General features: G+C 43.7%; 1 protein-coding gene across 1 annotated transcript in view; it reads left to right on the forward strand.

Annotated features, from left to right (window-relative positions):
- The first annotated feature begins 320 nt into the window (after positions 1-320).
- LOC118377993 (coiled-coil domain-containing protein 178) overlaps positions 321-27,387 on the forward strand; it is a 36,213-nt gene continuing 9,146 nt past the window's right edge. The window contains exons 1-18 of the mRNA XM_035764928.2: positions 321-527; positions 702-785; positions 1,613-1,749; positions 1,858-1,916; positions 2,626-2,711; positions 2,842-3,045; positions 3,245-3,465; positions 3,557-3,699; positions 12,157-12,310; positions 12,529-12,624; positions 12,730-12,866; positions 12,986-13,169; positions 13,848-13,910; positions 14,085-14,246; positions 14,347-14,460; positions 14,723-14,868; positions 15,150-15,309; positions 23,889-24,038. Of these exons, the coding sequence (XP_035620821.1) occupies positions 728-785; positions 1,613-1,749; positions 1,858-1,916; positions 2,626-2,711; positions 2,842-3,045; positions 3,245-3,465; positions 3,557-3,699; positions 12,157-12,310; positions 12,529-12,624; positions 12,730-12,866; positions 12,986-13,169; positions 13,848-13,910; positions 14,085-14,246; positions 14,347-14,460; positions 14,723-14,868; positions 15,150-15,309; positions 23,889-24,038 (2,274 nt within the window). The 5' untranslated portion in view covers positions 321-527; positions 702-727. The remainder of the gene's footprint in view (positions 528-701; positions 786-1,612; positions 1,750-1,857; positions 1,917-2,625; positions 2,712-2,841; positions 3,046-3,244; positions 3,466-3,556; positions 3,700-12,156; positions 12,311-12,528; positions 12,625-12,729; positions 12,867-12,985; positions 13,170-13,847; positions 13,911-14,084; positions 14,247-14,346; positions 14,461-14,722; positions 14,869-15,149; positions 15,310-23,888; positions 24,039-27,387) is intronic.

Raw genomic sequence — 27,387 nt, forward strand, 5'->3', positions numbered from 1 at the left:
ATTTGTTATTCCTCTAGTCAGCCAAACAGTTTCACTGGGAAACTTCATGCAACTTATCATCCTAAAATGCTGTTATAGTGTCTCAAAATGTCTAGACTTTAGCCTAACCTTGGTGAAAACGTTCCTCTGAATTAATACAACGCACAATATGTCCCACTAACTTAGATGGCAGACGAGCAATGCCTGTGCCATGCAAAGGGCCTCGAGAAGCCGTGAGGGGTTATTATTTGTCATATTATAAAGTACAATGAACAAACCTCTACTACTGGTCTTGAATGCAGCCCTTTGCTTGTTGCTTAGCAACCATGTGACACGGGAAGTTTACGCAGCCATTCAACGCGGAATAGAATCACACGGGACATTACAACTCCTTTCTTGTAACTTTCTGGTCATAAAATAAAGTTAGTTGAACATTTCATCGGATATATTGTTTCCAGATAACGTATCAGTCAGTGGTAGTTACAGTAGCGCCTGAATCAGGATGTTACAATTTTAAAAGAACGAAGGCCTATCCATTCTGGGAACAAGTAAGTTGATAGCCAACTCGATCACGCTTCGACTTTCTTCCATGCCATAACATAAGACATGACACACAGCTTTGCCATTAGTTTGCACAGTGGCAAGATGTAAAGGTAGCAAATAAGTTATTTAATTTGACCAACATTGATCTAACTAACAATAATTTGTTGTTTTTTGCATAGTATTGTGGAGATTGCATATTGCGACAATGCCTGAAGTTGAACCACTCAGATTCCCATCAAGGGAGGACGGGCCAAGTTTACAAGGTTTGAATGATATTTTGCACAAATAATAACCCCCTCACACACATAAACACTTGAAAGGTAATTGAAACAGAACAGAGATACAGGTGGTAGCATTGTCATACAATGGGAATACTGTCTGTCATCACACATTGTCTTGCTTCTAAAGAGACACTTGAGACAGATTGCCACAACAGCAGGTAATGTTCTCTCACATTACAGTCCATGACAAAAGGTGAAAGTCGCCCACCTGCTTAATCATATTTCATATGAGCGCTCCAGCTGCAGCATCATCTTACATAGAGTAGGCTATGTTGTGCCTTGGAAGCACTGGCCTAAAGTGTATGTTAGACTGAGTAGGATATCTGTTTCAATATTGTGCATTTAGGCCAGGAGCCATACTGCAGCCAGATGGCACCCTTCCACCGCTAAGCCTATATTGTCCTTGAGTCTGCCACAGGAGGCTCAAATTAGGCTTCCCTGGCCCTTGGCCTATTCCCTGATGCTTACAATACAGTGATTGGTTATAAGGACATTTATGGGTGATAGTGGAAATTACATAAGATCATTGTCTCATTGTCATAACACTGTGTACAGTAAGTCTCTTTCACACAAAGTGGAATATGTGTCCAATATACTATATGTTTGTGTCGGATTTTAAGGGATACAAATGTCATATTAATGATTCCTTATGTTATACTGTCATACTGTTGTTTGTATGTATCATATTTATGGAAAGCAGTTATGTGTTTTTGGCTTTTCATCAAGACAACCCCAAATTATCATGAATCGGGGCATAGGTCTAACTCTTCAATTTGATTTACGGCTGGTCATTTCTGATATCTTTTAAGATCAGGTAGATCTTCAAGCAGTGTGCCCCAGCAGACGTCGCAGTTGTGCCCTGGTTAACACACCCTCGCCGTGCGTCAACAAAGCTGTTTGCCATATTCAGGAGCTGAAGAGGAAAGTGGAGAACTGGTGTCAACAGGTAAGATTCAAAGTGTGATCATGCAAAAAAGCTTTTTGAGTTAATTATGAGTTAAAAATATGAAGAAAAAAAAAAATCTGTAATTTGTCTGCCTGTCTCCTCTACCAGTCGGGAAATGTTCAGCATCAGATGTCTCATGAAAAACAGCAAAAAAGCAAAACTTTTAGGTAAGATGTATCTTTTTGGTCCTATGTTATATCCTATGTGTCACCTCCAACTCCAACCCATTCAAAGTCCGATTTTCCCTAACCCCAAAATCTAATCTTAACCCTAACTCCTAACCCTAACATTTAACCCCTAACCCTAATTCTAACCCCAGCACTAATTCTAACCTAAACATGCTAGAAATAGCATTTTTCCTTGTGGGGACCAAAAAAATGTCCCCTGTTGGTCAAATTCTTGTTTGTTTACTCGTATGGGGTATAGTTTAACACGTCCACAACAACCCATTAACAAACCCACACAAGCACACACATGCACATTGACTCACACACAAATATACACACACACCCACACAAACACAGTCAACGTTGGTGTTCTATTATATACTATTGTCAACTGCGTGACCAAGACACAATATTTGTAAATACAGTCATACTGGACATAGCACATTCATGATCTATACTGATCTATTACTTGTTATTTTTAACTTGACTCTTATTATTGATGTTTATTATTGGTTATTGTACTGTAATGTTGAGGGAGTTAGCACACAAGCATTTTGCTGCACCTTTCAAACCTTCTTTAAACTGTGTACCTGATGAATACAGTTTGATTTTTTTTTTTTTATTAGTCTTCATTTAAAGCTTTACATTTACAGCAATGAATGTTCCTATTTCTTCAGGTCTGTGAAGAAATGTGTTCCATGTTTTCCAGATTGAATTCCAGTGAATCTGTGTCTTCAATGATACCTACAGAGTTATACATCGAAGGCATTGGACTAAGTGCAAGAGGTGAAAGAGGTGAATATTTTGTATTTTTTTTAATCAAATGAGAGGGATACAGTGGCATCTATCTATAATGGAATCTATAACATGCGCACTATTTTGAATCAACCATATACTATACGAGCATCTCTCTTCCTTCATACAGAGGGTGACCCGTTGTCTCCGCTGCGTAAGGAAACCACGGACGTCCTGGTAGAAGTAGTGTATCTGATTGAACGTCTGGAAGCTGATCGCCAGGATGCAGAGGAGGCTCTACAGTCGGAGAAGAAGAGAAGGAGAACTTTAGGGAGGAAAATTTATAGTATTTCACTGTGGAAGCAGCAGGAGTTCCCTGTAGCTGTCCAGAAAGGTCAGTCAGTGGCAAAAGACAAATATCCCTTAAAGAAAGGTCATTCATGTTGTTATCACTCTTTTATTAGGAGTATTATTTTGCAACACTTGTTGTTGAAGACAAAATAAACTGTAATCTAGTAGGTTTGGTAAATTCATTATATATTGCTTATAGTGCAACTTTACTTGAAACCTGGATATGTGCTGTTTCTCTCCAGAGCATGAGGCCTGTACCAGAGACATCAGTGAATTGAAATGGCATCTGAAATTGAGAAGAGATAAACTTCACCAAGTGACAGATAGATTGATCAAGACAGAAGTTCTGAATCGGCGGTTAAATGAGGACATTGATTTCATCAAGAAAAATGGGCCTCTGGTGAAGGAAAAACTGCAGCTGGAGAGCGATTTCATGATCCAAATTAATACGGCTCAACATAAGGTACTGTTCACAATTCATTTTGTTCAAGATTTTTTCTACACTGTTATTATCACATATATATTGCATATATTTATATATTTTTTTATTTTAGGCCCTTGAGACATTTTCAAAGACCTTCAGTGAACTGAAGAGTTTTCAAGAAGAGATGAGAAAGGAAGAACTGAAAGCAGATGAGGATAGAGGATTGATGTTCAATGAACTTAAGGGCATCAGGAATCTGCTAAATGACAGACTGTGAGTACAGTATACAGCATATTAAATAGTATTATAGTGTCACGCCTGCTCTCACTCCCTCTCTCTGGCACTCAAGGGCGCCAGGCTGCCCATCATTATGCACACCTATCACCATCATTACGCACATCAGCGCTTCATTGGACTCACCTGGACTCCTTACTTTGTTGATTGCTTCCTCTATATCTACAGGGCGAAGTCGGAAGTTTACATACACCTTAGCCAAATACATTTAAACTCAGTTTTTCACAATTCCTGACATTTAATCCTAGTAAAAATTCCCTGTCTTAGGTCAGTTATGATCACCACTTTATTTTAAGAATGTGAAATGTCAGAATAATAGTAGAGAGAATGATTTATTTCAGCATTTATTTTTTCCATCAGATCCCCAAGTTTACATACACTCAATTAGTATTTGGTAGCATTGCCATTAAATTGTTTAACTTGGGTCAAACGTTTTGGGAAGCCTTCCACAAGTTTCCCACAATAAGTTGGGTGAATTTTGGACCATTCCTCCTGGCAGAGCTGGTGTAACTGAGTCAGGTTTATAGGCCTTGCTCGCACACGCTTTTTCAGTTCTGTCCACATATTTTCTATAGGATTGAGGTCAGGGCTTTGTGATAACCACTCCAATACCTTGACTTTGTTGTCCTTAAGCCATTTTGACACAACTTTGGAAGTATCCTTGGGGTCATTGTCCATTTGGAAGATCCATTTGCGACCAAGCTTTAACTTCCTGACTGATGTCTTGAGATGTTGCTTCAATATATCCACATCATTTTCCTACCTCATGATGCAATCTATTTTGTGAAGTGCACCAGTCCCTCCTGCAGCAAAACACCCCCACAACATGATGCTGCCAACCCCGTGCTTCACGGTTGGGATGGTGTTCTTCGGCTTGCAAGCCTCCCCCTTTTTCCTCCAAACATAACAATGGTTATTATGGCCAGACCAGAGGACATTTCTCTAAAAAGTACAATCTTTGTCCCCATGTGCAGTTGCAAACCGTAGTCTGTTTTTATGGCGGTTTTGGGGCAGTGGCTTCTTCCTTGCTGAGCGGCCTCTCAGGTTATGTCGATATAGGACACATTTTACTGTGGATATAGATACTTTTGTACCTGTTTTCTCCATCATCTTCACAAGGTCCTTTGCTGTTGTTCTGGGATTGATTTTCACACCAAAGTACGTTCATCTCTAGAAGACAGAATGTGTCTCCTTCCTGAGTGGTATGACGGCTGTGTGGTTCCATGGTGTTTATGTTATACTTGCATACTATTATTTGTACAGATGAACGTGGTACCTTCAGGCGTTTGGAAATTGCTCCCAAGGATGAACCAGACTTGTGGAGGTCTACAATTTGTTTTACTGAGGTCTTGGCTGATTTATTTTGAGTTTCCCATACTGTCAAGCAAAGAGGCACTGAGTTTGAAGGTAGGCCTTGAAATACATCTACAGGTACATCTCCAATTGACTCAAATTATGTCAATTAGCCTATCAGAAGCTTCTAAAGCCATGACACCATTTTCTGGAATTTTCCAAGCTGTTTATAGGCCCTTTTACTTCCGGTGAAACTAGAGGGCGCGCACTTGAAATAAATAATCCTAAAAATGATGGATATTAAACATTTAGGTACATATAAGTGTCTTATATCGGTTGAAAGCTTAATTTATTGTTAATCTAACTGTACTGTCCGATTTACAGTAGCTATTACATCGAAAACATGCCATGCGATTGTTTGTGGACGGCGTCCCATTTCAAAATATTTTTCCACCGGCACAGGTTTCATAAATTCACAAATAGCGATTAAATATTCACTTACTTTTTGAAAATCTTCCTCTGATTTGTCACCCAAAGGGTCCTAGCTATAACATGTAGTGTCGTTTTGTTAGATGTAATCCTTCTTTATATCACACAAAGGCAGTTTAGTTGGCGCCATCAATTTGAGTAGTCCACTCGTTCAACATGCAGAGAAAGGAATCCGAAAATCTACCCCTAAACTTTGTTTCAACAAGTCAAAATATGTTTCTATTTACTCCTCATGTACCCTAAAATGTAATCAAACTATAATATTTATACGGAAATGTAACACTTCAGGTGTCGTAGGTGTGTGGAGTCAAACGCAGGAGACAGTGAGTGCAAAGCTGTGCGTCTTTAATAGCGCCAACGCATCCCAGGGTGCTCACAATAGTAACGGCCCCAAACACAGGGAATGAGAATGTACAACAGAAAACGTAACGACCAGGCACTAACACGTACTTCTAACAACAGAGCCGAAGGTTACACTGCAATAATCCCGCACAACAACCAGGCGGGCCGGCTGTCTAATAAAGACAAACTAATTAGCTGATTAAATCATGAACAGGTGCTACCACTAAACATACAAGGAGGGAGAGGAAAAACAATCAGTGGCAGCTAATAGGCCGGTGACGACGACCGCCCGAGCGCCAACCGCCCGGGAAGGGGAAACACCCTCGGTCGGACTCGTGACAGTACCCCCTCCTGACGCGCGGCTCCCGCAGCGCGCCGACACCGGCCTCGAGGTCGCCCCGGAGGACGAGGTGCAGGGCGATCCGGATGGAGCGATGGAAATCCCTCAACATGGATGGATCCAAGATGTCCCTCACCGGTACCCAGCACCTCTCCTCCGGACCGTACCCCTCCCAGTCCACGAGGTACTGCAGGCCCCTCACCCGGCGTCTTGAGTCCAGAATGGCCCGGATCGTGTACGCCCGGGGTCCCCTCGATGTCCAGAGGGGGAGGGACCTCCGGTACCTCACTGTCCTGCAGGGGACCAGCTACCACCGGCCTGAGGAGAGACACATGAAACGAGGGGTTAATTCGATAATAGGAAGGGAGTTGTAATCGATAACACACCTCGTTTATTCTCCTCAGGACTTTAAAGGGCCCTACACACTGCGGACCCAGCTTCCGGCAGGGCAAGCGGAGAGGTAGGTTTCGGGTCGAGAGCCAGACCCTGTCCCCCGGTACAAACACGGGGGCCTCACTGCGGTGGCGGTCAGCACTCCTCTTCTGCCGTCCACTCGCTTGTCGTAGAGACTCCTGGACGGCCCTCCAGGTCTCCTTGGAGCGCTGTACCCATTCCTCCACCGCAGGAGCCTCGGTCTGGCTCGGATGCCATGGTGCCAGGACCGGCTGGTATCCCAACACACACTGAAAAGGGGACACGTTAGTAGAGGAGTGGCGTAGTGAGTTCTGAGCCATTTCAGCCCAGGGAATGTATCGTGCCCACTCCCCTGGCCGATCCTGGCAATACGACCGCAGAAACCTACCCACCTCCTGGTTCAATCTCTCCACCTGCCCATTACTCTCGGGGTGATAACCGGAGGTCAGGCTGACAGAGACCCCCAAACGTTCCATGAACGCTCTCCATACCCGAGACGTGAATTGGGGGCCCCGATCAGAAACGATGTCCTCCGGCACCCCGTAGTGCCGAAAGACATGGGTAAATAATGCCTCCGCAGTCTGCAGGGCTGTAGGGATACCGGGCAACGGGAGGAGACGGCAGGACTTAGAAAACCGATCCACAATCACTAGAACCGCGGTGTTCCCCTGAGACGGCGGAAGATCGGTCAGGAAATCTATGGACAGATGTGACCATGGCCGCTGTGGAACGGGAAGGGGTTGTAGCTTCCCTCTAGGAAGGTGCCTAGGAGCCTTACTCTGGCGCACACTGAGCAAGAGGAGACATAACCCTTAACGTCCTTAACCAACGTAGGCCACCAATACCTCCCCTGAAGGCTCCCCACTGTCCTCGTCACCCCAGGGTGACCCGAGGAGGGTAGGACGTGAGCCCACCGAATCAGCTTGTCCCGAACATCAAGCGGCACGTACCTTCGCCCCGCTGGACACTGAGGAGGCGCGGGTTCAGCCCGTAACGCCCGCTCGATGTCCGAGTCCACCTCCCATACCACTGGGGCTACCAGCTTAGAGGCGGGAAGGATGGGAGTAGGTTCGGTGGACCCATCCTCGGTGTCGTAAAGGCGGGACAGTGCGTCAGCCCTCACGTTCTGGGAGCCCGGTCTATAAGACAAAGTAAACCGGAACCGGGTGAAGAACATGGCCCACCTTGCCTGACGTGGGTTAAGTCTCCTTGCAGCCCGAATGTACTCCAGATTCTGGTGGTCGGTCCAGATGAGAAAAGGGTGCTTAGCCCCCTCAAGCCAGTGTCTCCACACCTTCAGAGCTCTAACCACCGCTAGCAACTCCCGGTCCCCCACATCATAGTTACGCTCCGCTGGGCTGAGCTTCCTTGAGAAGAAAGCGCAGGGGCGGAGTTTTGGTGGCGTACCCGAGCGCTGTGATAGCACGGCACCCACCCCAGCCTCGGACGCGTCCACCTCCACTATGAATGCTAGAGAGGGATCCGGATGCGCCAACACGGGCGCCTCAGTGAACAGCGCCTTCAACTTGTTGAATGCCCTGTCCGCCTGTGCTGACCACTGCAATCGCACCGGGCCCCCCCCCAGCAGTGAGGTAATGGGAGCCGCTATCTGGCCAAAACCCCGGATAAACCTCCGGTAGTAGTTGGCAAAACCCAAAACCGCTGCACCTCCTTTACCGTGGTTGGAGTCGGCCAATTACGCACGGCCCTAATGCGTTCACCCTCCATCACCACCCCGAGGTGGAAATGCGATATCCCAGAAAAGAGACGGCTCGTTTAGAGAACACGCATTTCTCAGCCTTGACGTATAGGTCATGCTCCAGCAGTCTTCCAAGCACTTTGCGCACCAGAGACACATGCGCGGTGTGAGTGGCCGAGTAGATCAGAATGTCATCGATATAAACAACCACCCCTGACCGCACAGGTCCCTGAGAATCTCGTCTACAAAGGATTGGAAAACGGCTGGAGCATTCTTTAACCCATACGGCATGACGAGGTACTCATAGTGGCCGGATGTAGTACTAAATGCGGTTTTCCACTCGTCTCCCTTCCGAATACGCACCAGACTATACGCGCTCCTGAGATCCAGTTTTGTGAAGAACTGCGCTCCGTGGAACGATTCCACCGCCGTAGCGATGAGAGGTAGAGGGTAACTATACCCCACTGTGATGGCGTTTAGACCTCTATAATCGATACACGGACGCAAACCTCCCTCCTTTTTCCTCACAAAAAGAAACTCGAGGAGACGGGTGAAATGGAGGGCCGAATGTACCCCTGTCCCAGCGACTCCGTGACATATGTCTCCATTGCCAACGTCTCCTCCTGGGACAGCGGGTACACATGACTCTTGGGAAGCGCAGCGTCTACCTGGAGATCTATCGTACAATCCCTTCCCGGTCGATAAGGTGGTAATTTAGTCGCTTTCACTTTACTGAAAGCGATTGCCAAATCGGCATACTCGGGGGAATGCACACCGTGGAACCCTGGTCTGGACTCTCCACCGACGTGGCACCGATGGAAACTCCCAAACACCTTCCAGAACACTCCTCTGACCACCCCTGGAGAACCCCTTGTCTCCACGAAATTTTAGGATTGTGCCGGGCCAGCCAGGGAGTCCCCAGCACCACTGGAAACGCAGGCGAATCAATAATAAAAAAACTGATACGCTCCCTATGATTCCCCTGCGTCACCATGTCCAGTGGGACCGTGGTCTCCCGACCATCCCTGACCCTAATGGCCGGCTATCTAGGGAGTGCACGGGGAAAGGAGAATCTATCGGCACCAGCGGAACCCCTAACTTAAGGGCGAGTCCGCGATCCATAAAGTTCCCAGCTGCGCCTGAATCGACTAGCGCCCTATGCTGGGAAGAGGGAAAAAAGTGAAGGAAAGAGATTAAGACAAACATATGGCCAACAAGGGATTCTGGGTGAGTCTGATGCTGACTCACCTGGGGTGACCGAGAAGCGTTCCGCCTGCCATCTCTACTCCCAGACGGACCCCCAGCACCGATCAGACGTGTGTCCTCTCCGACCACAGTTGGTGCAGGAAGGCCTCCTCCTCCGGTACCCCTCGGCGCAGCCCCTCCCAACTCCATCGGAATGGGAGCGGAGGGACCGGGTGGTGGAACGCACAGGACCCTCTCTGAACGCCCGCGGGCAGCCAGCAGATGTCCAGTCGAATGGACATGTCAATCAGCTGATCCAGTGACAGAGTGGTGTCCCGACACGCTAACTCCCGGCGGACGTCCTCTCGGAGACCACACCTGTAGTGGTCCATAAGGGCCCTGTCGTTCCACCCAGATCCGGCTGCCAAGGTCCGGAACTCCAGCGCGTAATCCTGGGCGCTCCTCCTCTCCTGCCTGAGATGAAAAAGTCGTTCTCCCACCGCTCGGCCGTCTATAGGGTGATCAAATACGGCACGGAAGCGGCAGGAAAACTCTGGGTAGTGCTCCGTCGCTGAGTCTGGGCCATTCCAGACTGCGTTCGCCCACTCCAGAGCACGACCCGTGAGGCAGGAGATGAGGACACTCACCCTCTCCGCTCCTGAGGGAGGGGGTCTAACGGTGGCCAGGTATAGCTCCAGCTGAAGCAGAAACCCCTGGCAACCCGCCGCCGCTCCATCATAAGCCCTCGGTAGCGTCAGACGAAGGGTGCTGGAGTCGAGTGATGGGGAGACCGGAGTCGGGGTGCCGAAGGTGGAGAGAGGAGACCACTCCTCTCCCATCGGTCCATTCTCTCCATCACTTGATCCATCGCGGATCCGATCCGATGGAGAATGGTGGTGTGGTGGAGAACCCGTTCCTCCATCGATGGGAGAGGGTTGGCTGCTGCTCCTGCTGACTCCATTCGATTTGATGGTGCGGGATTCTGTAACACTTCAGGTGTCGTAGGTGTGTGGAGTCAAACGCAGGAGACAGTGAGTGCAAAGCTGTGCGTCTTTAATAGCGCCAACGCATCCCAGGGTGCTCACAATAGTAACGGCCCCAAACACAGGGAATGAGAATGTACAACAGAAAACGTAACGACCAGGCACTAACACGTACTTCTAACAACAGAGCCGAAGGTTACACTGCAATAATCCCGCACAACAACCAGGCGGGCCGGCTGTCTAATAAAGACAAACTAATTAGCTGATTAAATCATGAACAGGTGCTACCACTAAACATACAAGGAGGAGAGGAAAAACAATCAGTGGCAGCTAATAGGCCGGTGACGACGACCGCCGAGCGCCAACCGCCCGGGAAGGGGAAACACCCTCGGTCGGACTCGTGACAGGAAAGAAGTATGTTCAATAGGAAACCAATTTTAGCAGGTCTTCATGGTGCGCCCAAACACACATTTCCAAGACTATGTCCTTGTCCTAAAACTAATATTTCTTATTCGTTTTTAAAGTTACAAGCCTGAAACCTTGAACATAGACTGCTGACACCCTGTGCAAGCCATAGGAATTCCATCCAGGGGGTTAATTGTCAGTATGACCTTATTCTTGTTATTGTAAGAGGATGGTCTCTCAAAAACATTATTGTTAGTTTTTCTTTGGGTTTTCTCCTACCATATCTATTGTGTTATTCTCCTACATTATTTTAACATTTCTACAAACTTCAAAGTGTTTTCTTTCCAATGGTACCAATTATATGCATATCCTTGCTTCAGGACCTGAGCAACAGGCAATTTACTTTGGGCACGTTATTCAGGCAGAAATTGAGAAAAAAGGGGCCTAGCCCTAATTAAAGGCACAGTCAACTTAGTGTATGTAAACATCTGACCCACTGGAATTGTGATAAGTGAAATAATCTGTCTGTAAACAATTGTTCGAAAAATTACTTGTGTCGTGCACAAAGTAGATGTCCTGACCGACTTGCCAAAGCTATAGTTTGTTAACAATTAATTTGTGGAGTGGTTGAAAAACAAGTTTTAATGACTCCAACATAATTGTATGTAAACTTCTAACTTTAACTGTATCTGTTCCTCAGTTTGATCCCTGTGTCAGCATTAACGTCGTTTTGTTTCACCTATCCAGACGCTGTCCGTGTTTTGTTTGTGGTCCTTCTGTGGCTCAGTTGGTAGAGCATGGCGCTTGTAACGCCAGGGTAGTGGGTTCGATTCCCGGGACCACCCATACGTAGAATGTATGCACACATGACTGTAAGTCGCTTTGGATAAAAGCTTCAGCTAAATGGCATATATTATTTATTATATTATTTGTTTCACCTTTCCAGACGCTGTCCGTGTTTTGTTTCATGCTTGTTATTTATTAAATGTTCACTCCCTGTACCTTCTTCTCATCTCCCAGCGTCTGTCCTCACATACAGTATCTGATAGTTACCCAACGTTTTTTTTTAGGTTAAAAGGAACCAGAAGGAACCAAGGAATAATTGTCCAAGTAATCTGTCCTGTTAAATCTCAAATATCTCTGTAATCACGCGGTAACTTAACCTGACAGTGTTGTTATAAAGTACTTACAACTGTTGCGCCATGCTTGCAGTTTGCGCAATTAGACATACATGCAAAGTTTATGAATAATTTCACTTCAAAAGATGATTGTATTATTTTTTCCAGAACTGAGTTCCAGCAGCTGATAGATTATTGGGATGGCTACTGCATTACATTGAAGGAGACAGAAGAGAGGGTAGCTTTGAAGGAGGAGGAGTGGGGAGACATGTCACAACATATCCCTGTGCTAGAGGTGCAGGAGACTGCAGTCAATGATCTGGTGAGTACTGTACTGTGCTAACTGTGTACTGTATGTTACGTCAGCACATGTGAGCCAGTCTTTAACTTAAATGAGTTTCACCACTGTGAACAACTGTATTTATCATAATTAATGAATGAACAAATTAATGAGGAATTTTACTTAAGGAATATGCTGAAACTTGCACCAATGTTCCTTACACATTGAGAATACAATGTATAGTTATTTTTTGGTCACAGGTTGTGGAGTTGAACATATTTATTGAGGTTGAAGGTAGAAAAATTGCACAATTAAAGGAAGAGATTTCAGAGCTGCAGAAAGAAGTCCATGCAACCGTAAGTGATGATAGTTATTGTTGACGTTGAATATTTCTCACAATACTTTATTTATTCCATACGACTTATTGCATATTTATTGCTTCCTAACGTTGCATATTCCAGAGACTTGCAGGTGAAGCGGCGGTCTCTCACTCCGAGGAGGTGTTCTGCAAGAAGCATCAGGACATCTTGGCTCTCCATGAGGAAAACAAAGAGTATGAACTAGAGACTGAGGACTACAGTAACACGATCTATGAGAGGTACTGTATGTAATTTGTGTGTGTGTGCATACTTACGTATGTGTGTGTATGTATGCATACTTACATAGCTGTGTGTGTGTGCATACTTACGTGTGTGTGTGTGTGTGTGCATCCATCAGTGAGCAGGCGGTGAAGCAGCTTCAGAAGGAGAGGAAGCGCATGCTACAGAAGATCAGTGTGAATGAGGAACAGAGAGAAGAGGCCAAGGAGGAGTTGTCCCAGGTGGCAGCAATGCATGCTAACACCAAGGTCAACCTGGAGGAGCTGGAGCAGCAAACCTTCATGGAGGAGCAGAGGATGAGGGTCCGTGTGGAAAGAGACATGCACTTAACTCGACATCCATACACTTTTACCTGTAGTATGATCAAGGCCACAGATGTAAGATCTTAATTTGCAATGCAGGACATTTAAAATTTGTGGTGTATTTGAGGTTTAAAAAGGCTTGTGAGGTTTGTAATTTCCACTTTGAGATTTCAGACTTGATGTTCCCTTATGAAAAATGTATCAACCACTACAAAAATGTCCATGAATTATAAATCACAGAATCATTTACATTTCTTGTCGCTGCAGGATTCATTTCCTGCTGTAGCAAACTAGCTCAAATGAAGATCTTACATCTGTAGAGATCCATGCACTCTTACCTGTAGTACCATGCTCATAACACATAGAGATCCATTTTATCAGAATTTATGAGGGTTAGTTAGAGAGACACTGATCCTACATGAGGATGCATATCCTCATTGACACAAGTGTTTGATGTTTCTGTTAGATATTGTCAATCACATAATCTGCATTAGTTGTCGGTGAGAGAAGCACATGCTTTTAGAGATTCAACCATGCTTGGAGTCTCTATCAAGGTGGGTTTGTGAAAAGAGCCCTTGCAGATAGACATTCAGATATGCACTAGTAGATTCATGTACCATGATGAAGTGGGCTTCTTTACTAGTGTTACTGATGCAACACATATACATATCTCCTCAGAAAGTGATTGAGAATCTGAAGAAAGACATGATGAGCGAGATGAAAGCCATGGCCATTCTAAAGGTAAATCTCTTCTGTCTGTCTTCTGTAGAGTTTTGACTTTCACGGTTGGTTCTGCCAAGCATCTTTTTACAATCAGCTGTGTTCTAAAACCAGTAATCTTGTAAAACTGATCTTGGAAGGTGATATGATTCCTTGTGTACAACAGTTTTGTTACATTTTTTAACTGTATTTTAGGATACATTAACAACATTTAAAGCAGAATTACACCAGGAGCAAACCAACACAGAAAACGCCAGATGGGAACTTCATAAGGAATTTGAAGAGGTGTCATCAGCTACAAAACAACTGGAAATTGAAATGGAAAAACTGAGAAAGGTTTACAATGATAAATCTGAGGTAATCTAACATTTTAGGTTCAGTTTACTGTATTTCAAACATTTTAGTGAGATATGTTGAGTGTTTTAAATTCAATTGATTATTCATTTCTCTGTTTCAGAAAATTGAACGTTTAAGGGAGAAACTCTGTGATATTCTAACAGAACACAAAAACACTACAAATTGTCTAGAAAAGGAAAGGAACCTGAAACTTGACCATCTAAATACAGTCAAGGTAAGATAAAGCAAGGATTTACACACAGTCACCATATTTTTTTTTAAATTGTGAGAAATGTAATTGATATTAGCACAACACATTTCATGATATAATGTATTACACCTAATACACACACATGATTTACAAGTGATAGTGTAATGTATTTGAAATCACAAGGTGGGTGGTGGGAATTAATAAAAGTTATTGATGTTGAAATCATGCTGCCAAGTTTCATTGTGGCGCATGGTTCAGTCATTTCAATCTTGTTTATTGTTGACAGGAATTACACCAAGATGTTACCAAGAGGTTTGACCACGCCTTGAGCAGAATCACAGTCCTCACTGCTAAGTCCAAAGAGTACAGAACAGAGTCTGACAGGATGGAGGAAACAGCAGCCACAATGCCAGATGTCATTGAAGAACTACAGTAAGAATCTCTCCTCTCCTCACAACCACCCTCTGTTCTGCCAATATAATATAATAGGCCTTCTACCTTATCTAGAGTATTTAGAATGTATTATCATTTTAAGCCTGCTGCACCAGAGACCCTGGAAAGCTTGAATGTATTAGTTTGATTCATGCTGTTCTCAGAGCGTGAAGCGTCACCATTAACTTTGAAGCCTTGGCTTTTCCATCATTGATATTAGCAAAGGAATCAGCTTGGTATTATTCCAAGTCAATTGATTGCCGTTCACCTGTATTTATCAGGTCCGTCTTTGATGCCGTAGAGTTCAAAAACCAAACAGCCACGTTGATCATGAACACCTTAGAACGTGATATCAACAACTGTCAACAACGGATTGAGCAAGCAGTGCAAACTCACACTACTCTATTCACAACCAGACAGCAAAAAATGGAGGAAACCAAGGTAAAACACTGGGTCATTTGGTTAATACAAGGTGGTTTGGTTTATGTTGTACTCATTTTATTGGATGTTAGTGTTACTGGTATTCCTCATACAGCTAATCTTACTGGAATTGAGACAATGTACAGTAACATTTAGGTAGGCTAAAAGCAGGTAGGCTAAAAATATTTGTTAGTTTTCAAACATGCCCATTGGCAATTGTCTTCAAAGTGGTATATTGGTAACAAACACAAGAGAAAGTCTGAAAGGGTCCTCAGCTTATTGTGTAGTTATTTGTGGATTAGTGTCACTAGAATTACTCGCTACAATCCGTTGTGAGAAGACCACAACAGCATCCTAAGCAATTAGAATTACAAGCCAAGGTCAATCGTGTTGTGTTTTTTAAAGAAGTGACAACTAACTGTTGGAAAGTATTTTTCCAAACTGATAACCAACTGAATACAGACTTCAATTCATGTATCCCACGTTGGTTCAATGGAATTTCATTGAAATGACTTGAAAACAACGTTGATTCACCCAGTTTGTGCCCAGTGGGAAGGTCTCTCCTGTATTGGTGAATCTTTCTTGGTTGGACATTTGCTGTATTCAGTTACCTGTATGTTTAATCATCATATTAATTTAAACACAAGCCTATTCTTCCCAACCTCACACCATTGACAAAACACATTTTTACTAATGTAATGTTTTTTGTATTCACCTCAAAATGAGTGTAAAAAATCTCTGTGGTGTACATTATTTTATATTTAAGCCTTGTTTTAAAGTGGCAATCAGCAGTTGAAAGAATAACCAAGGGCGTCCCCGCTTCTGTTTCGGTAAAAAGGTGAGGAATGGGACTGGAGAAATGTTACCACTCTCAAATTCATAGACAGAGCTATGGATGCAAGGAGTGATCATCAATGAGATCAACATTATAGTTTTAACCATGTTTAGAGGCTATAGAGTTTGTTTACATTTACTTTGTTTACAAACATTGCAGTTAAACAAGCTTATATTTTGGGTTCTGATGGGGTATGACAGTTGAATTAAGCTCATGAGGCATTTATCAGTTATATTCTTCAAGAAACTTATAGGTATATATCATTAATTTATGAGTCCAAAAATGGATGTAGCAACTGCAGATTGCCCCTTTAATGGGAGAGCCCAATTTATTGTAAGGTTTTCATCTGCAGCATGCAGGATTATCAGCCCAGCCACCGCCTCGTGGCTGATGGGAGTCTCACATGGCTTATCTAATGTGAAATCGCCATGTGGTATAGAGTTTCATTAAACGGTGATCAAGAATGCATTAGTTCAAAACAAGAAAAGGCAATGGAGCTAGGCCGCCATGCATCCGCGAGTGCAGCAACTTTAAAGAAGTTGTTGGCGTGAGACAATTTAAGAATTAGGAAGTCTTCCTCATAGACACAAGTCCCATTAGCCTGATAAAAAGCAATCATGCAAAAATAGCTTTAGCCTTTTTCACTTGAAAAAATGTAATGGAAACAACAAAAGGCCTATCGCCCCTCTCACCAAATAAAAAGATCAAGAGTTAGAAGGAAATTGGTTAATTTGATCATTATGTTCATTAGGTCCTATATAACTACTGCTGTACACAGTTTCTATTCATATACTGTCCATACTTTCTATACGCGTTCTGAAATGTATTAACTTCTTTCTTTTTACTTTTTGGATTATGTGCGTAATCGTTTTGTATTGCTAGGTATTATTACTGCACTGTTGGAGCTAGAAACACAAGCTGCAAATCGCACCTGCAATAACATCTGCAAATATGTATACGAGACCAATACACTTCGATTTGATATGAATATATAGCACACACATAATGTCCACATTAGCATAACGTAATAAGCACACTAAGCATTTGGAAACTGCCGTGCGTGACTCAGAGAACGAATAAACACAGTAATGACTGGACACATTGAGATATCAAATTACACAGGAGAAAGATGCTGACCTCATATTATCATTGGAAGGCCCCAGAGGTCACCATGGATGTTGACTGTTGGGATGTTAACTGTCAGGTAGAGCACATTAGTATTGCTAACAGTTCAGAGGAGGCTTGTGTTTGTGTGTGGGGAGACACTAAGGGGACTTTTTGACCTGCATCCCATTGACAGCCCAACTAGCCAAAATCTATAACTAACCCTTACCTTAACACTAACCTTAACAAAACCCTTAGCCCTAATCTTAACCTAATTTTCACCAAAACACTGTTGTGTATCCACAAACAGTTCCATTCAACTCATGAAGTCGCCCCATACACTGAGTCAATTGAAATTAAATTAATCAAAATCAGCTGAAGTCCAGTTATTCAGCAGGTACAGTGCCTTCAGAAAGTATTAATTTTCCCCACATTTTGTTGTGTGACAGCCTGAATTTAAAATAGATTTAATTTCGATTTTGTGTCACTGGCCTACACACAATACCGCATAATGTCAATGTGGAATTATGGTTTTCAAAATTGTTACAAATTAATTAAAAATTAAAAGCTGAAATGTCTTGAGTCAATAAGTATTCAACACCTTTCTTATGGCAAGCCTAAATAAGTTCAGTACAAATGTGCTTAACAAGTCACATAATAAGTAGCATGGACTCACTCTGTTTACAATAATAGTGTTTAACATGATCTCATCTCTGCACCCCACACATACAATTACCTGTAAGTGTAAGGAAATACGCTGGGAGACTAGAAGCAAGTACAGGGAGTGAACATTTAATAAATAACGGACATGAAACAGAACACGGACAGCGTCTGGACAGGGGAAACAAAACAACATTAATGCTGACGGGATCAAACTGAGGAACAGACAGATTTAGAGGGGGCAATCCTCAAAGTGAAGGAGTCCAGGTGAGTCCAATGAAACGCTGATGTGCGTAATGATGGTGACAGGTGTGCATAATGATGGGCAGCCTGGCGCCTTCGAGCGCCAGAGAGGGGGAGCGGGGGCAGACGTGACAGTAAGGTCCCTCAGTCAAGCAGGGAATTTCGAACACAGTTTCAACCATAAAGACCAGGAAGGTTTTCCAATGCCTCACAAAGAAAGGCACCTATTGGTAGATGTGTAAAAATGTTAAAAAGCAGACATTGAATATTGCTTCGAGGATGATGAAGTTATTAATTACACTTTAGATGGTGTATACACCCAGTCACTACAAAGATACAGGCGTCCTTCCTAACTTAGTTACCGGAGAGGAAGGAAACCTCTTAGGGATTTCACCAGGAGGCCAATGGTGACTATAAAACAGTTACAGAGTTTAAGGGCTATGATAGGAGAAAACTGAGAACAGATCAACATTGTATTTACTCCACAGTACTAACCTAATTAACAGAGTGAAAATAAAGAAGCCTGTGCAGAATACAAATATTCCAGAACATGCACTCTGTTTACAACAAGACACTAAAGTAATACTGCAAAAATGTGGCAAAGCAATTCACTTTTTGTCCTAACTACGAGGTGTTGTGTTTGGAGCAAATTCAATACAAAACGTTACTGAGTACCACTCTTGTCACGCCCTGGTCAAAGTATTTTGTGTTTTTATGTATTGGGTCAGGCCAGGGTGTGGCATGGGTTTTTGTATGTGGTGTGTATATATTGGCATTGTAGCTAGTGGGGTGATCTAGCAAAGTCTATGGCTGTCTGGAGTGGTTCTCAATCAGAGGCAGGTGTTTATCGTTGTCTCTGATTGGGATCCATATTTAGGCAGCCATATTCTTTGAGTTTGTCGTGGGTGATTGTCCTTAGTGTCCTTGTTCCTGTCTGTGTTAGTTTTCACTAGTATAGGCTGTTTCGGTTTTCATTACATTCTTTGTTTTGTAGTGTTTGTATTTTAGATTCGTGTTACGTTTTTGTTCATTAAACATGGATCGCAATCTACACGCTGCGTTTTGGTCCGACTCTCCTTCATCACACCTAGAAAACCGTTACAGAATCACCCACCACAGGACCAAGCAGCGTGTCAACAGGCAGGAGCCACAGGAGAGGCAGCAGCAGCAGCAGCTGCAGTGGGAGAGGCTGCACTACCTGGAGAAATGGACAAGGGAGGACGAACTGGATGGTAAAGGACCCTGGCCTCAGCCTGGAGAGTATCGCCGCCCCAAGGAAGAACTGGAGGTCGGCGAAAGCCGAGAGGCGCAGGTATGAGGAGGCAGCACGGCGTAGTGGATGGAAGCCCGAGAGTCAGCCACAAAAATTTCTTGGGGGGTGGCTCACAGGGAGTAGGGCTACGCTAGGTAGGAGACCTACGCTAACTTCCTGTGGTTACCGGGGGGCTAGAGAGACCGGGCAGGCACCGTGTTATGCAGTGGTGCGCACGGTGTCCCCAGTGCGGGTGCATAGCCCGGTGCGGTATATTCCAGCTCCGCTTATCGGCCGGGCTAGATTGAGCGTCGAGCCAAATGCCATGAAGCCGGCTCTACGCATCTGGTCCCCAGTGCGTCTCCTTGGGCCGGCTTACATGGTACCAGCCTTGCGCTCGGTGTCTCCGGTTCGCCTGCATAGCCCAGTGCGGGCTATTCCACCTCGCCGCACTGGCAGGGCGACCGAGAGTATTCAACCAGGTAAGGTTGGGCAGGCTCAGTGCTTAAGAGCTCCAGTGCACCTGCACGGTCCGGTCTATCCAGTACCACCTCCACACCCCGGCCCTCCGGTAGCAGCTCCCCGCACCAGGCTTCCTGTGCGTGTCCTCGGTTCAGTACCACCAGTGCCAGCACCACGCATCAGGCCTACAGTGCGCCTCGCCTCTCCTGCGCTGTCGGAGTCTCCCGCCTCTCCAGCGCTGTCGGAGCCTTTCTCCTCTCCTGCGCTGCCGGAGTCTCCCGTCTGTTCAGCGCAGCCAGAGCTGCCAGCCTGTATGGAGCAGCCAGAGCTGTCAGTCTGCATGGAGCAGCCAGAGCTGTCAGTCTGCATGGAGCAGCCAGAGCTGTCAGTCTGCAGGAAGCAGCCAGAGCTGTCAGTCTGTAGGAAGCAGCCAGAGATGTCAGTCTGCATGAAGCAGCCAGAGCTGTCAGTCTGCATGAAGCAGCCAGAGATGTCAGTCTGTATGAAGCAGCCAGAGCTGTCAGTCTGCATGAAGCAGCCAGAGCTGCCAGTCTGCAAGGAGCTGCCAGTCTGCACGGAGCCGCCAGAGCTGCTAGTCTGTAAGAAGCCGCCAGAGCTGTCAGCCTACATGGAGCAGCCAGAGCCGCCAGTCAGCGTGGAGCAGCCAGAGCCGACAGTCAGCATGGAGCAGCCAGATCTTTCAGTCTGCCAGGATCCGCCAGTCAACCAGACTCTTCCAGATCCGCCAGTCAACCAGACTCTTCCAGATCCGCCAGTCAACCAGACTCTTCCAGATCTGCCAGTCAACCAGACTCTTCCAGATCTGCCAGTCGGCCAGGATCTGCCAGTCGGCCAGGATCCGCCAGTCAGCGAGGATCTGCTGAAACCACCAGCCAGCCAGGATCTGGTAGATCTATCTACCTGCCTGAGCTTCCTCTCACTCCTGAGCTTCCTCTCACTCCTGAGCTTCCTCTCACTCCCGAGCTTCCTCTCACTCCCGAGCTTCCTCTCACTCCCGAGCTTTCTCTCACTCCCGAGCTGCCTCAGTCCCGAGCTGCCCTTCAGTCCCGATCTGCTCCTCAGTCCAGTGGGGTTCTGGGTGAGGACTACTAGGTCATGGTTGGCGGCGAGGGTGGACTATCCAGGGACGCGAGGAGAGGGGACTAAGATATTGACTGAGTGGGGTCCACGTCCCGCGCCGGAGCCGCCACCATGGACAGACGCCCACCTGGACCCTCCCTATTGTTTTGAGGTGCGTTCGGGAGTCCGCACCTTAGGAGGGGGGGGGGGGGTTCTGTCACGCCCTGGTCAAAGTATTTTGTGTTTTTATGTATTGGGTCAGGCCAGGGTGTGGCATGGGTTTTTGTATGTGGTGTGTATATATTGGGATTGTAGCTAGTGGGGTGATCTAGCAAAGTCTATGGCTGTCTGGAGTGGTTCTCAATCAGAGGCAGGTGTTTATCGTTGTCTCTGATTGGGAACCATATTTAGGCAGCCATATTCTTTGAGTTTGTCGTGGGTGATTGTCCTTAGTGTCCTTGTTCCTGTCTGTGTTAGTTTTCACTAGTATAGGCTGTTTCGGTTTTCGTTACGTTCTTTGTTTTGTAGTGTTTGTATTTTAGATTTGTGTTACGTTTTTGTTCATTAAACATGGATCGCAATCTACACGCTGCGTTTTGGTCCGACTCTCCTTCATCACACCTAGAAAACCGTTACAACTCTCCATGTTTTCAAGCATATTGGTGGCTGCATCATGTCATCGGTATGCTTGTAATCAAGGACTGGGGAGTTTTTCAGGATAAAAACAAATAAAGAATGGAGTTAAGCACAGGCAAAATCCAAGAAGAAACCCTGGTTTGTCTGCTTTCCAACAGACACAGCAGGACATTAACTTACAACACAAGGCCAAATCTACACTGGAGTTGCTTGCCAAGAAGACAGTAAATAAAAAAATATATACAGTATATATGGGGGATTGGAAATTATGCAGACAATTACATTGATAGAATCCACAATCTATCTGTAATTTTGCAATTTTATAGCTGAGTTACAGTTTTGACATAAATCTGCTTTGACATCTATTGTCACAGCCTGGTCTGTTTCACCTGACCTTGTGCTTGCCTCCACCCCCCCTCCAAGTGTCGCCCATCTTCCACATTATCCCCTATGTATTTATATCTGTGTTTTCTGTCTGTCTGTGCCAGTTCGTCTTGTTTGCCAAGTCAACCAGCGTTTTTCTACTAGCTCCTGTTTTTCTTTTACCCATCTCTGTTTTTCTCATCCTCCTGGTTCTGACCTTTGCCTGTCCTGACTCTGAGTCTGCCTGCCTGACCATTCTGCCTGCCCCTGACCTCGAGCCTGCCTGCCACCCTGTACCGTTTTGGACTCTGACCTGGTTATGAACTCTTGCCTGTCCCCGACCTTCCTTTTGCCTACCCCTTGGACTATAATAAATATCAGAACTCAAACCATCTGCCTCTTGTGTCTGCATCTGGGTCTTGCCTTGTGTCGTTATATTATGCCAAGACTCTAGCAATGATCAACAACCAATTTGACAGAACTTTAAGAATTTTGAAAATAATAATGAGCAAATATTGTACAATCCCGGTGTGCAAAGCTCTTAGAGACTTATCCAGAAAGACTCACAGCTATAATCAGTGCCAAAAGTATTTCTAACATATATGGACTCTGGTGTGAATACTCTAAATGAGATATTTCTGTATTTATTTGTCAATAAATTAGCTAAAATTCTAAAAATACGTTTTCACTTTGTCATTATGGGGTATTGTGTGCAGATGGATGATGTTTTAATTTATTTAATCCATTTTGAATTCAGGCTGCAACACGACAAAATGTGGAATAAGTCAATGGGTATGAATACTTTCGGAAGGCACTGTGAATGTCTGTCATGATCTCCAAACCCAAACGTTTCCAAAGCGTTTCCACCATCAACATAGTGTCTTCCTTCATTAATGTAATCAAGCAGCTAGCTGGCGTTCTGTGTAGTTGTCACCGTGGATAAAGTAAACAACGCAACCAAACTACAGACTTCTTCTTATGGGCAATGAAGTGTAATTCGTTCCATTTACACTTCAGATAACAGCAGCCATCAGATGGGCTTAGTCAGAAGTGCTGCATGCCTTGCCTGCTGTAATTAAAACTGGAATCAATAGAAAGCATTTGTCATGTTTACAGCCCCCCCTCCCCTCTTTCTGCTGGGTTAAACTCATCACCTTAGTGCTGCTGCTGTTGTGTTTTACTGCAGAGACACACTTCATTATGTTCCTTCGTTCTGCAGGTACAGCACAGTACAGTTGAGACCACCAGGATACAGCAGCACAATGATCAAATACTCTGGGAATGAATGGGGCTGAGACTTGAGAAGAGGGCAGGCAGAGAGAGAGACAGTTACTCAGTCATTGTTATTTATTTGATTTCCAGAATAGTGTCCAGTCAGTGTTTGTCTGTACTTGTCCCTGTGTGCCCTAGATTGTAAGACTCACACATCCAGTAGTATGCACACACATATAGTCTCACACATGTGTACTTGTTCCCCCTACTAAATAACCTATGACAAAATGTTATTGTAAATTCATTTTAAGCCTGTCATAATTACGAGTATACAGTATGCCCTAAATACATACTGTACATCTATGGATTCACTCCCAGGCCTATTGGTTCATGAGAATGTTTATCTCTCCTTTCTGTAGCCTTGTCTGGGACAGTGATCCATGTCTTTGATTGCTCATACAGTAGCTGACATTCAATGTACTGTATACAGTGCAGTATAACTGCTGCTTCAGCATGTATTGTTCCTTGATAGGACTGTAGCAGCTCTCCTCCACTAGGGGTTGATGGAACCAACCACCATGATGGACCTCCTCAGTCATACTGTGCTGCAACCTGCCATGTCTCCTCAATATTTTCTGACTGTGGACCACACTCATAAGTCCTGTCAAGTGCTTAAAATTGTCAGGACACCTTGTTATCAATATATGTGAAACCTTGTAACTGAACGTGCGTTTGTATGTGTATGTGTTGTAGTCCGACCTAAAGGTAGCCCTAAGAGAGAACGTTGAGTTGGCCCACGAGTACAGAGCACTTCAGAAAGTCCTGATGATCGTCAAGCAGGGGGCTGTTGGGGTGTTTGACAAGAGGAATCGAGCAGAGGCATCTTTTTATGATCACAAACAGGTAGGCTCTCTACTGAACGTGTCTACTTCCTAATGTTATAAAATTATAGAGCTTTACATATTGAATCATAATCACTATCATTGAATCATACATTTAAATCATTATATGATATGATATTATGTTAAATTATATTATATCCAGTTTGCCGTTTGATTGGAATGTTTCTTAGCATGGTCAGTAATTTTCAGATTGTTTTAGTTGGGTAACCAATGAGATGACTGCAGTAATCTGATCTTGATGAGATAACCTTAGGTGACATGTTTCATTATGTTTGCTTCTGTTCACTAGGTTGTCCAATGGGTTAGGTGTCCAATGGGCTAGGTGTCCAATGGGCTAGGTTGGCCAATGGGCTAGGTTGGCCAATGGGCTAGGTTGGCCAATGGGCTAGGTGTCCAATGGGCTAGGTTGGCCAATGGGCTAGGTTGGCCAATGGGCTAGGTGTCCAATGGGCTAGGTGTCCAATGGGCTAGGTTGGCCAATGGGCTAGGTCTCCAATGGGCTAGGTGTCCAATGGGCTAGGTTGGCCAATGGGCTAGGTTGGCCAATGGGCTAGGTTGGCCAATGGGCTAGGTTGGCCAATGGGCTAGGTTTGCCAATGGGAGGGAGACACATAGCAGGCACATTGTCAATAATAGAAAAAGAGAATACACTCTCAATGCTAATACTCCCAAAGGTCTTAAATGAAAACTACAGAACAACGTATGCTCCCAAAGGTGTTGAATGAAAACTACAGAACAACGTATACTCCTAAAGGTGTTGAATGAAAACTACAGAACAACGTATACTCCTAAAGGTGTTGAATGAAAACTACAGAACAACGTATACTCCTAAAGGTGTTGAATGAAAACTACAGAACAACGTATACTCCTAAAGGTGTTGAATGAAAACTACAGAACAACGTATACTCCTAAAGGTCTTAAATGAAAACTACAGAACAACGTATACTCCTAAAGGTCTTCAATGAAAACTACAGAACAACGTATACTCCTAAAGGTGTTAAATGAAAACTACAGAACAACGTATACTCCTAAAGGTCTTCAATGAAAACTACAGAACAACGTATACTCCTAAAGGTCTTCAATGAAAACTACAGAACAACGTATACTCCTAAAGGTGTTGAATGAAAACTACAGAACAACGTATACTCCTAAAGGTGTTGAATGAAAATTACTCCTAAAGAATTACAGAACAACGTATACTCCTAAAGGTCTTCAATGAAAACTACAGAACAACGTATACTCCTAAAGGTCTTAAATGAAAACTACAGAACAACGTATACTCCTAAAGGTGTTGAATGAAAACTACAGAACAACGTATACTCCTAAAGGTGTTGAATGAAAACTACAGAACAACGTATACTCCTAAAGGTCTTAAATGAAAACTACAGAACAACGTATACTCCTAAAGGTGTTGAATGAAAACTACAGAACAACGTATACTCCTAAAGGTGTTGAATGAAAACTACAGAACAACGTATACTCCTAAAGGTGTTGAATGAAAACTACAGAACAAAGTATACTCCTAAAGGTCTTAAATGAATACTACAGAACAACGTATACTCCTAAAGGTGTTGAATGAAAACTACAGAACACCGTATACTCCTAAAGGTCTTCAATGAAAACTACAGAACAACGTATACTCCTAAAGGTCTTCAATGAAAACTACAGAACAACGTATACTCCTAAAGGTCTTAAATGAAAACTACAGAACAACGTATACTCCCAAAGGTCTTAAATGAAAACTACAGAACAACGTATACTCCTAAAGGTCTTAAATGAAAACTACAGAACAATGTATACTCCTAAAGGTGTTGAATGAAAACTACAGAACAACGTATACTCCTAAAGGTCTTCAATGAAAACTACAGAACAACGTATACTCCTAAAGGTCTTCAATGAAAACTACAGAACAACGTATACTCCTAAAGGTCTTCAATGAAAACTACAGAACAACGTATACTCCTAAAGGTGTTGAATGAAAACTACAGAACAAAGTATACTCCTAAAGGTCTTCAATGAAAACTACAGAACAACGTATACTCCTAAAGGTCTTAAATGAAAACTACAGAACAACGTATACTCCTAAAGGTGTTGAATGAAAACTACAGAACAACGTATACTCCTAAAGGTGTTGAATGAAAACTACAGTACAACGTATACTCCTAAAGGTGTTGAATGAAAACTACAGAACAACGTATACTCCTAAAGGTGTTGAATGAAAACTACAGAACACTGTATACTCCTAAAGGTCTTCAATGAAAACTACAGAACAACGTATACTCCTAAAGGTCTTCAATGAAAACTACAGAACAACGTATACTCCTAAAGGTCTTCAATGAAAGCTACAGAACAACGTATACTCCTAAAGGTGTTGAATGAAAACTACAGAACAACGTATACTCCTAAAGGTCTTCAATGAAAACTACAGAACAACGTATACTCCTAAAGGTCTTCAATGAAAACTACAGAACAACGTATACTCCTAAAGGTGTTGAATGAAAACTACAGAACAACGTATACTCCTAAAGGTGTTGAATGAAAACTACAGAACACCGTATACTCCTAAAGGTCTTCAATGAAAACTACAGAACAACGTATACTCCTAAAGGTCTTCAATGAAAACTACAGAACAACGTATACTCCTAAAGGTGTTAAATGAAAACTACAGAACAACGTATACTCCTAAAGGTCTTCAATGAAAACTACAGAACAACGTATACTCCTAAAGGTCTTCAATGAAAACTACAGAACAACGTATACTCCTAAAGGTGTTGAATGAAAACTACAGAACAAAGTATACTCCTAAAGGTCTTCAATGAAAACTACAGAACAACGTATACTCCTAAAGGTGTTGAATGAAAACTACAGAACAACGTATACTCCTAAAGGTGTTGAATGAAAACTACAGAACAACGTATACTCCTAAAGGTCTTCAATGAAAACTACAGAACAACGTATACTCCTAAAGGTCTTCAATGAAAACTACAGAACAACGTATACTCCTAAAGGTGTTGAATGAAAACTACAGAACAACGTATACTCCTAAAGGTGTTGAATGAAAACTACAGAACAACGTATACTCCTAAAGGTCTTCAATGAAAACTACAGAACAACGTATACTCCTAAAGGTGTTGAATGAAAACTACAGAACAACGTATACTCCTAAAGGTCTTCAATGAAAACTACAGAACAACGTATACTCCTAAAGGTCTTCAATGAAAACTACAGAACAACGTATACTCCTAAAGGTCTTCAATGAAAACTACAGAACAACGTATACTCCTAAAGGTGTTGAATGAAAACTACCCTAACAACGTATACTCCTAAAGGTGTTGAATGAAAACTACAGA

The sequence above is a fragment of the Oncorhynchus keta genome, chromosome 23 (assembly GCF_023373465.1).
Source record: "Oncorhynchus keta strain PuntledgeMale-10-30-2019 chromosome 23, Oket_V2, whole genome shotgun sequence".
NCBI lineage: Eukaryota > Metazoa > Chordata > Actinopteri > Salmoniformes > Salmonidae > Oncorhynchus > Oncorhynchus keta.